A 12,400-nucleotide genomic window follows, 5' to 3' on the forward strand; every position below is an offset into this window, starting at 1 on the left:
GCTTGATTTTGCAAATTTATTTATTTCAGTTAGCTATGAAATGCGAGGTTAGGGTATACTATGTGGGGTAGTACTTCTAGCAACATTTTTGATGGACTATACGCTAGTATTAGATAATTAACAATTGTGATAGATTGAGCCAAGTCTAGACTTCATGTGATAATTGTGTATTCGCCATTTAAGCCCTATAGTACTCACAAAAATGTATGAAATTAATAACAAATAATTTGTTTTAAGAATAAACTTGCATAATGGGCTACGTTAATCACAGGGATCGAACGCCAAATTTAAGCATTATAAGCCTTCAACCTTATCGCTGAGCCATGGTGGGCAATTTGAGAACGAGGGATAGTTTCAATAGTATAAAATAGATAGATGTTAACGTTGGTCCTCAATGCTTATTATAAATATACAACTTTCAACTTTCATAGTATAGATTTAAAGAGAAAAAAATATATTGTTGGTTCTCACGTTTTAGATGTAAAATTAGAAAACCTTTAACTTTCGTTAATATTGCAATTGCTGCTCGACATTTGGACAATAGGTTATGTATATCATTGCGCGCGTGCAGCTGACAACACATCTGTACTATCCTCTTCTTAACATTGTCCTTTCCCACATGTACTACCTTTATCATCACAGTTTATATACACACACACATATATATATATATATATATATATATACCTTTATATTGTTCCTATGTAACTACTAATAACCTTTATCTACATATAGAATTATTAAAACTCAGAGTTGAGTGATTAAATTAAACATGTAAATATTTTAAAGTAAGTTGCGCTTGTTTAACTCATGGAATATCTTGTTTCTGTTTCAATATTTTGAAAAAGAAAATGTGTCTATCCTATATACTATTTTTGCCATGTCTGTACATAGGATTACAGTGACATTAGTTGTGAAGTTAAATCATCAGTTCTTGTTTATTTCAGTGCGTGCCCAGCATGGCCAGGTGGTTCGAATCCTCGTCACACCAAACATGCTCACACGGTGTCCGGACTAGGACGCTAGTCCTACTCTCTGATACACACCTCCAAATACGCAACTACTACTATTTCAGTGTACTCTTGATGTCAGTCTTAGGTATCATAAGTTCAGACATATAAATATTTAGAATTAAATGTATCGTAAGAAATACATTGTTCATATTAGATTTCGTTGAACAAAAAGCAAACTTTGACTTTTCGTTTCCTTTTATTCTGAAACTACACCAACAAACTTGTAAGAGCCATACTGATGAAACTTATGTAACTGATTTTTGTTTAAATATATTGTTGAACTAGAATCTATATGTTTATATTTTTCATTATTGTTTAAATTGACGTAACTAATCTTAGTAGGTAAGCTATGTTTAAAATAGTCAAAACATTTGCTGGCCTGGCATGGTTCGAATCCTGTCACAGAATATGTTCGCTCTTTCAGCATTATAGCGTGACAGTTAATCCTATTATTCGTTGGTAAAGAGTAGCACAAGGGTTGACGGTGGGTGGTGTTGATTAGCTACCTTCCTCTTAGTCTATCACTTCTAACTTAGGGACGGCTAACGCACGTAGCTCTCGAGTAGTTTTGTGCAAAATTAAACAAACAATCAAAACGTTTGTTACTGAGGAAATGTAATGAGAAACCAGTTCAATTATCTTAAGTATAGTTAAAATTCGTCCATCAGGCTAAGCACAAAATGGCTATTTTTTGTGTTTATATTTTTTCACCGTTGACTTATGATATTTGTGTTATTTGTTATTGCCTAGTATTCTGTCACTGGTCTCTAAATACTTGTTATAAATTTACTTTTGAAGTAGATTCGGCATACATCTATTGACAATGTCACTAGAATTGGTTTTATTAGAAATAATGAGCAGTAGATGAAGCTAGAGTCACTGCGCATCTCTATTAGAAAATGAGCAGCAGCTAAAGGCAGATTTATTGCGCACCTCTATTAGAAAATGAGCAGCAGCTAAAGGCAGATTTACTGTGCGCCACACCTTGGGCTTTCATAATTTTACGAACAGAATACCATACAACTGAGCCTGGTAAATAAACCCGTCTGCTTGTGACGGTTTTTATAAAAAATTATAATTACGACTTATGTAATGCTGTTCAATGTTTTGACCTGTTTAGCTCTTATTTCTGTTGCAAAAACTACTCTATTATGAAATTATAAATACAATCTTCAATTTATGTGGCTATAGTGACACATAATATGACATGACGTTAGTAAACCTGATAGTATCTCTAAATGGTAACCCGTGATTGGTCAAAAATCAATCTTCTTTATCTAGCACTACAAATTAACCAATCAATAATGCGCGTCCTACAGCTATACAACAGATACAAAATTAACATATGTCATTGAATTTCGTGGCATTATAGTTGGAAGAGTAGTTTGAAAATTTCAAACAGTATCATAACAGACATTTATTACATTTTCATATCCCATAAAAATTACAGACAGAATATTTTATTGTACATTACATTAGATAATAAATACATGATATTATAATATATGGTTAGAGATGTTTTTATTATCCCATGTGTACATCACATTAAAAATACTTATATTATATTATAATATATGGTTAGGGATGTTTTTATTATCCCATGTGTACATCACATTAAAAATACTTACATTATATTATAATAGATGGTTAGGGAAGTTTTTATTATCCCATGCTTTATGGGTAGAAATCAAAGGGTATGGTCCAGCGAAGGGGGCTATCCTTTGAGACTGGGTTGTCTCTTGACGTCATAGCTGTATGATGTACAAATACGAGTGATTAGTTTCATTATGTGCCACAAGGGGCTGGTAATTCTAAAGCGTGTTACTAGAATCAAATAGTTCCAAGTTGTTTTACTTGGAGTGGATCATTTCAAAGTGTGTCATCTTTCGAACCCAAATTAAAAAAATAGAAAGACAGTAATCACTTTATCACAGCCCATATAGCCCTATTTTCATTCTAACTTCTGATTTTACCCTTTACTTATTAAGCTTTATAGGAAATCATTTTGCTCCACCTAAATGTTGTAACACTAATATTATGCTTTGTAAAACACTTTTATTAATCGAAGTACTTACCATAGATAAAATTACATTCACATGTGCAAACTTTGTCAGATATTCTGTTACGTATAAATCAAGTGAAATAAATATTAACACTTACAATTTTATGTTTGTCATAGCATCTCATAGGATATAACAACTTCCATGATTTTCTTTAGAACATTCACTTTAAAATGCATAACAGTAGATCTTTACTATGTTTAAACTTTCTTCTAAAGACACTAGCTATGACACGTTTCACAAAGTGGAGACCACAGTCTATTTCAGGAATAGTAACACCAAGTTTAGCAAAGTTCAGCTCACACGTCTGCTTTTTTTGCATTACAATAAATTGAAATGACAGCAGTTCAGGAAAAGAAAGATTCTTATAATTTCATTATTGATAATACAAAATGTTTTTCACGTATTCGCTTTTAATTTTGTTTAGGTTAAAATATTCTTGAAGCATATGATTTAAACTTTCACTTGAACATGTTATGCATTCGTTTAAAGATTATCATTTTACAGAATGCATAATTATGTCCATCTTCTAATTTCAACAGAAGTACATTGTTTGTTTGTTGTTACGAACAAAGCCATTCAGTGAGATATCTGTGCTGTGCTCACCACAGATATCGAAACCCGGTTTTTAGCGTTATAAGCCTTCAGACTTACTGCTGAAAGTTAATGTTTGTAAGATTCGGATGGAGTATGTATTTGACTTGCTTATTATATTAGAACAAATTTTGTAGCCCTTTTACAGTACAATTGTGTATTCAGTTCGTAATGATAAATAAATATGTTTGAATATGTAGAAATTAATATTTTATTTACTACAGTTTGGATATTGTATAGTGTACTTCCTGGTTTACATGTATGAATATACGTACATTAGTTTAACTTACAATCTACATAACAAACTATTTCTATTAACGTAAAATCATCAAACTTAACATATATTGTATACATCATAGCACTAAATAAAAAAACAATTACTTCATTCCCTCTAGTTATGAATAATATTAGTGTCGTTAGGGCCAATTTTATAGCTTCACTTCAATAATATTAATAAATAAAACATTGTTCGAATTAATATTTCATTTATTACAGCTTGAGTATTTGTATAGTGTACTTTTTGATTTACATATAGGAATATCTCTAACTTACAATCTACATAGAGGCCTGTTTACTATATTAACATAAAACATTCAACCTCTAGATATTTATCATGTGCATCATACTCACATCGATGTACTTGGTTAACTTACAATCTGAGTAGTTCTGAAACGGACTATTTTGTGTTGTCGCATTATCCGTAAAATGGTTAAAATCTACATGAATATTATAAGTATCACATTAATTAACCGTTATGTAGTACGGTTTGACTTTATGGTTTACGTATAGTAGCTGAGCGTACCCATTAAATAGCCAAACAATTATATAAATGCCAACGTTATATTGATCCTTCATTACTTATTAACTGCGTACCTTCCTTTGTGGAAGGTAATAACTGACTCATTTAACTGATTAAGTACATTTAAATTCAGTGTCAAAAGTCTAGAAAGAATTGGAACGTGCCGTAGTTCAGGATGTTTTTCATCTCCTTTCTCGGACAAAAGTACTAAATTTGATTTTGATGATGAGGACCCATTTTGAGACTAATAATGGTTGGAGTCGGCTTGAATGGGTAATGAAGAAAACTTTAATATAAGTTTAACATAACAGCAAATGTACGAGTTTTGATAAGGTTTTGTCATCACCAGATAGTTACACAATATTCAATTTATAGTAGCTTATATAATCCTGTTTTCATTCTTATGTCTGGTTTTCTCCTCTAGCTATTAAACTTTATAGGAAGTCATTTTGCTCCAACTAAACATAGCAACACTGATATTATACATTGGATAATGTTTGTTTTGTTTTCTAAACGGAAGAGGTAGAGGTAACAGAGATATAGGGACTGGTTTATAGTTTATAACATCATATATGTTATCATAGTCCTAAAATTACATCATGTATTAATAGAACTATAAAAAGGGATGGAAGTTGGGTGATATTTTTTGATAGAAGTCGATGGTGGTTGATGATATCAGGATTCTATTATAATGTAGTTAGGGGTACTAATTACCCACCAACGAGAATAGATGGTGAGTGGTAGTGGGATGTAGCACCCAGAACCTAACCCCTTACCGAATCTGTAATTTGCTTTCTAGTTTTGCATCTGTTGTTTTGATCATATCTGATTGACGGAATATCCCCAATGCTTTTAAGTGCTAAGGCCACAGTCACTTTCACTTTAAAATGATACCATCTATACTTTTCTATAACTGGTATGATTCTGTATTGTTTTGTTACAATTTTTTCGGGTGTGATCATGTACTTGTTGGCATCTACCCGTTGTGTTTGTACATAATTATCTCTTCAAGGCTACGCAGAGCTGGGTAATCACCTGTACTTCTTTGACACAGTACAGGTAATCATGAAATATATAAACACACACATATGTATATATTGAAAGATAATTACTTACGTTACAATACCAATGTTTCAGGTCCTTTGTTATCCTTTTTACTATTTCACTTGTCAAGTGTGCCCAGTCTAAGGCCATGATTAAGCACTATTGCCCGGCATCGCAGTTTCTTTTGTAACATGTTTCTACGAAAACTAGCAATGTTTTAAGAGTTCTTTCACTATAGGTTGTGTTGATATCTACGATCACTTTTATAGAAATCAACTGTGCAGAAGTCAATGGATGCGGATGCATCTCTTCACAGGTGTGTCAGAGAAGGGGATAGCATTAATTGCTATTGTCGTTTGTCTTTAAACACATAGCTACACAACGGGCTATTTGTGTTCTACCCACCGTGAATCGAAACGCAATTTTGAAAGTTATAAACCTTCGGATTTACCACTGAACCACAGGTGGAAGGGGCAAAAATTGTTATGGACATATGCGTGTGAGTTTATACTTTATTTTGGTTTAGCCCTACTTTTTTGGCGCCCTAGCCATACCTTCTTGGTGTCATTACGATCTCCTTTGTATTTGTGCACACTTGGTGAAATTTTAGGTTTCTCATTGTAAGTAAACCTGCAGAAACTATAAAGCGCGACATTTTCTGCGCCATGTTGGAAAGTACATTTCGTCTTGTGGTCATTAGAAAATTACGTGTTTCTTGTTACAGTCATTTAAGTACAGCCACGCCTTGTCCAATTTTGCAAACTTCCACCTCTTACATGCAATACGCCCCCCCCCCCCAGTCGGACAGCGGTATGTCTGCGGACTTACAACGCTAGAATCCGGGTTTTCAATGATGTTTTGCTAACTAACAGATAGTTTACTACGCAATAGAGACTGTCTGTAGGCGATCTTTATAGTTACATTATCTTTCTACATTCTTGAAAGCAACGCCAACCAATTAAAAGTTAAGACATGTGCTTATAAAAATTTTTTAAATAAAATACTAACTCTTATACATTCGAAGTTGCTTTTCTTTTCATTTCACTGAGAGTGAGTAAGTTCTCAAAGATAAGACGTTTGTTTATATGACCCAACACCTGACTATGTGACAGACTTTAATGTGTGTCTAATCCAAACCGGGATAACAATACTAGCATGTGAGCTTGGATCAGGAAAAAAAAAGTGATTTACATACAAAATAAGATAACATTTTGATGTTCCTTTCTTTTAATAACTTGAATATTGATTGGAAACAGTTCTACTTTGTTATTGTAACTTTATACAACTAAATAAATGGTTTACAAAATTCACAAGTCTAATTGGGTATTTTAGTTATATAGTAAAATATAACACCCACTAGCTTATTTGTGTATTGTATTTGTAAAGTTAAGCCACTTGTTTCCCCGAAAGGGGCTCGAAGGCCGCCTGGAATTTTCACTTGTTTTAACTACTTGAACCACTATACAGTACTGTGTTGTCTGTCAGTCAGTCAGTAGACACTAAAATGACGTCTCATAAGGGATGCTTAACGTTGCAATTTGTACTGTCGTAATATCAATAAAACGTGCGCATGCCATGAATCACGAGAAGAATTATGCACTCTGTAGGCTACAACACAGTATGACATATGAACTTCAAAAGCAAGAAATAAAAATATTTATTACTCTTAACTTCTGTTTTATTTACTATTGAAACAGAACACTTTCGAGAACCTTGCGGAAGTGCATCTAGTAGCGACTGTAAAACATATAAACTGATGTAGTATAACCACAGTGTGACATTCAACATCTATGTTAACGTATCTACTGTACAACATTTAAATGGACCTCGTGTCATCATTATAATATGCAAAATTACCTATATATACCCACTGTACAATATTTCATTGAATGAAATCACGGTAGTGGTTCATAGTAGGGATCGCCTATTTGTCCTTCTTTATTATTACTTAATATTGTTCCGCCAGTCTACAGCAAAAATGGCTATGAGTATTGTAATAAAACCTGAACAATATTACTAAACACATCATTGCGCATTGTGTAAGGTAGTTTGTAAGTGTATTTGACTACCAAGCAAATAACAGCGGCTGTATAACCGTTCACACTCAATCGTTTTACTGTAATCTGTAGTTTATATGGAGCCTCATAATCTAATATACATGCATAAGTATATAGTTGCGTGCAGGCCGTGGACGTAATTTAATATAAATATGGTAGGCATGACACATGTATCATAACGATTATTAACTTATTTTGCAACTGTATTGATGTCGAGCATCATTTGTTTATGTATAGGATTCCTGCCCTTTCAGATACGACGCTGCTAACAGGATCATAGTTTGTTTTGTTTTTTTTACCACTGCATGATCGATTTCGGCCACACTACACAAACGTCTCAAACGTTATACAAACGTCTAGGCTGTCTCCCACAACAGAAATATTTAAGTCATAGTTTAAAAGATCGAATCGGCAATCACGGTCATAGCTAATGGTAAGTGTCAAATTACTGCGTGATTGCGAATTTTATGCCCCCAGTGCCACAGCGGTATGACTGCAGACTAACAACGCTAAATCCGGGTTTCGATACCTGTGGTGGGCAGAGCACAGCTAGCTCATTGTGTAGCTTTGTGCTTAATTACAAACAAACAAGCGTATTTTATAGATAATATAGGTAGAGTAGCCATCCTTGAAGCTGACTATAAGGAGAAGCAAGAATCTTACAAGCAGGAGATGACGAAAATGATGTCAATTCTAGGCGAAAGTGAGGCAGAAATTTTGTAAGTATATACTCTATTTAGAAAATATTTAGTTTCAGATACATTATGCAGCAACGAAAGCCCACCAGAGTTTAGGGTCGTCACAGTGAAAGATGGCCGTAGAAGTGTCACAACCAAAACTCCATCAGTATAATAAATTCATAATTGTTAATTAAGAAGTTTTCGATCTTGTAAAGTATGCAGAATGTCACTCTAAGAGGAAATCTAGTAAGCCGTAACAAAACCGTGACCGGCATTACTAGAGACAGCGGAGAATATTAAAAATGTTTATTTGTATACATATGCTTTTATATTATGACACATTGTCTTATATTTGCATTTAATATATATATATGCCTGCATCTATACAACTTGAAAAATTCACATGGCTATCTATATACGGCCTTACAACTTAAAAAAGCTATAAAGCCGGCATGTATATATATATATCTATATATATACTAGCCAACTAAACCAATGACAATTTTACATGTTATTAAGAATTTTTAGTTTATGTTGTTTTTTTCTTTCTCTTTACATTTCTGTTTGTGTTTTGATACTACTACAATGGAGGCCAACGACTTGTTAACCTTAAAGAAACGGGCTCAGCGAATTTTTAATTTTCGTGTTATTCCTTGTTCTGCCACAAGAAGGTATTGCTTAATATCCACATATTATAACCTTTTAGCTCCATCTGGATAACTTAATAAAATTGTGCACTTCGAATAGCATTTCTTTATCCCACAAATGTTTAAATAATAGCGTTTTCCGTCTTATTGAAAACAAAAAGATAATAAAATAACTCTTTTTTTTTTTTCATTTGACGTTTGCTTGGAAAGATACATTTAATGTATTTAACAAGAAGTGGGCAAATTGAGCATTCCGATTTTTTTAGGCTTGTTTTCCCGTTAAAGCCTTGAACAAATTATCAAAAACAAACAAACATGGAAATAAATCAAAGAAATCAAAACATCCCCACGAACCATAAGTTTACTCTGGCTACCAAAGTATTTACTTGCTAAACAATCACTTCGAACTTCATATTTACAGTCTGCTCTCGCGTTACGGGCGTTCGGGTTATGGAATTTCGCCCATACAGAAATTATAAAGTGTAACTAATAAATTCGGGGTACGGACCGTAAATTCGCCTTTACGGAATTTTGGAGTAAATATATAAAGTTTTTAAACACAAAATGCAACAAAAAAACAACAACAACCAATTTGGCCAAAAATCGTATTTGTGTTAGAAATGCAGAGCGTCAGTTATGTAGGTGGCGCGCTTTGTTCATATCAGCAAACGCTTCTATTACGATCGTCATATGGTCACGCAGTTGTAATTTGCATCGTTTATCAAAACTCTGCAGTGTATTACACTTATTCAAGATGTCTGGAAAGAAGCCATCAAGTTCAAGTACAAGTAGTACACCCAAGAGAGCATGGAAAGGAATTACTTTGGATCTGAAACTTGATGTTTTGAGGAGGTTTGATGACAGAAAGAAACTTAGCTAAAACTTTAGAGTTTGCTACCTCTACAGTGAGAACAATACGTTATAACAAAGAAACAAAATCAGGCAAGTGCTAAAGTAGCTACACCTCTAAGTTCTCGAACATTGTATTTTCATAGAAGTGAAGTGATGCTTAATATGGAAAGACTCCTGATGTGTAGATTGAGGACTAAATCCAACGTTATGTGCCATTAAATACGATAGTTATAAAACCTAAGGCAAAAGACTTGTATGATGATTTGGTGACTGAACAAACTAGTAGCTCTGAACAAAAACCCTTCTTGCTAAGTAAAGGGTGATTTAATAGATTCAGGAAGTGTTTTAACTTGCACAACTTAAAACTAAGTGGTGAGAAGCTGCATGAAGATACCCTAGGGAACTGAAGAAAGTTATTAAGTTAAGGCCCTTACTAGTGTACAGTTTCGAAACTCGAAGGGCTCTAAAGGGATATACCAAGCCTAATTTACCAGTGATTTGGCGCTCAAATAAAAAGGTTTGGATGACTATAAGTATTTTTTTCAAGAATAGTTCATCAATTTCATCTGTTCTGCTGTTGAAAAGTACTGTACTAAATGTAATGTTTCCAACAAAGTATTGGTCATCTTAGACAATGCACCAAGCCACCCAGTGAACTTTAATTATCTTTTTGATATTGTAAGAATTGAGTACATCCCCAAGAATACAGCTGCATTGTTCCAGCCAATGGATCAAGATGTTATCTCCAATTTCAAGAGATATTACTTACAGAGAGCTCTGAAACAACTGATTAAAGATATTGGTGGAGAAAATAAGCCTACAGTTCGTGATTTTTGGAAGAAATATAACATTATGGATGCAATAGACAACATCATCAAGTCGTGGGATGAAGTGAATGAGTCAGCTATGAATGGTGTGTGAAAAAACATATGACCAGAGTGTACGAGCAACTTTACATGGTTCCTCCAAGCAGAAAGTGCTGGGAAAGTTCACCAAGACATTGTGACACTTACAAGACAGGCTGGTTTTGAAGATATCGTCGTAGACGATGTGGTTGAGTTAATAAAGTCCCATGGAGAAGATATGTCGAATGAGGATCTGATAATGTTGAAACAAGAGGAAGTTGCAGAAGAGAAGGACGCTATTGAAACATCACCCACGTAACTTTAGTTGACTACCAACCAATTATCCCAATCCTATGCCCTCGTAGGAGAAGTGTTATAAGTGTTACAAACGGACTACATGATGTCACACACTGCTACAAAAAAACTGTACAAGGAGAAGATGTAGCAGAAACAGCAAACAACTCTTGACGCATTCTTCGTCAAACGAGCTGAGCCTAAACCACATCAAGATGATGATCATGATTTGCAGGATGAGGTGGACGTCAGTACCAATACTGAGTCTCCCTCCCTATGTAAAATTTAATTTATTTTTGTGAATCTGCTATTAGTTTTAGTGAGTAAAACTATTAAAGTATGTCAGTTCCATTTAATATGTGTTAAAATGTTTTCTTACGTTCACATGTGTTTTTATTACTTTTGTCGATAAAATAAATTTCCGTAAGAACGCATCTACACATGGGGGAGGAGGGGGGTCGAATGTAGTGTGGCAACCGATGCATTTACTTGATACCACGTTACAGCGTAATATGAGACAAAAAGAAGATCTCAAACATTAAATACAGTTTGGCTACGCATGTATTCACTTGCGACCACATTACAGCGTAACAAAAGACAAAAATAACATCTCGAACTTTAAATGCCATCTGACTAACTATGCACTTATTCCCTGTCACATTGCAGAACAGAAAAAGACAAAAAAAGGAACATCCCGAGGTTTAGGAATCTTATGAAGTTATTTCATGTAATTCAACCTTGATTTTAAAAACATACAATTATCCATACATATTTTGAAACTGTGTATTCAATTCACATAGTTGGAGGGATAGTAGGGATCGATATGTATGTAACTTAGCTAGCTATAGTAATATAGAAAGTTTAAATGATACAAAAGTACTGAAACAAGAAAGTCAAAGCTCCAAAAACTGAGTTACTTAAAACTTACAAAATTTTATCCCTAGTTTGGCTCACACAAACATAATTACAGTGATTTGCCGAAGTAGGGATAAGAAAATTAAAATTTTAAGTAACTCAGTTTTTTTAGTTTTTAGTTTTGACTTTCTTGTTTCAATACTTTTAGTAGCATTAAAACTTTCTATTTTACTATAGCTAGCTAAGTTACATATATATCGAACCCTACTTACTTGTAGCGCAATTGTATCCTTTTCGACACAAAAAATGAATCATTGGAACTCCAGACGGAAGAGTTCTGTGAAAGAATTAAAGGTAAAAGGTTTGTAATTTTTTCTGTACACTTGTCTGGAAAAGTCACTTCCTTACTTACTTTGATGAAAATTCGTTGAAATAATAATATTTATTCACTTCATAAACACATATATAGCGATTTAGGTGGCTTTATAAGTACAATAAGCTTTAGTTTTGCTCAGCCAATACTGTGAAATGGTCATTTAGTGTTAATATTTAAACGTTCTAAATTTAGTTTTAAACGGGCGATTTTTATGCCTATGATTTTGTTTCATCAGGATCCTTACTATTAAATACTACCGCACTTAATGATAGTTTTGTTCGAAG

At 33.6% G+C, this 12,400-nt stretch overlaps 1 protein-coding gene across 3 annotated transcripts in view; it reads left to right on the plus strand.

Annotated features, from left to right (window-relative positions):
• LOC106460607 (synaptotagmin-15-like) overlaps positions 1-12,400 on the plus strand; it is a 49,490-nt gene that overhangs the window by 3,774 nt on the left and 33,316 nt on the right. For 2 of the 3 annotated variants that reach the window (XM_022387370.1, XM_022387368.1), the window contains exon 2: positions 948-1,098. The exons of the other annotated variant lie outside the window; for it this stretch is intronic. In XM_022387370.1, coding sequence (XP_022243078.1) covers positions 948-1,098 — 151 coding nt within the window. The remainder of the gene's footprint in view (positions 1-947; positions 1,099-12,400) is intronic. 3 annotated transcript variants of the gene reach the window in all.

This window comes from Limulus polyphemus, unplaced genomic scaffold (genome assembly GCF_000517525.1).
Source record: "Limulus polyphemus unplaced genomic scaffold, Limulus_polyphemus-2.1.2 Scaffold803, whole genome shotgun sequence".
NCBI classification, from domain to species: domain Eukaryota; kingdom Metazoa; phylum Arthropoda; class Merostomata; order Xiphosura; family Limulidae; genus Limulus; species Limulus polyphemus.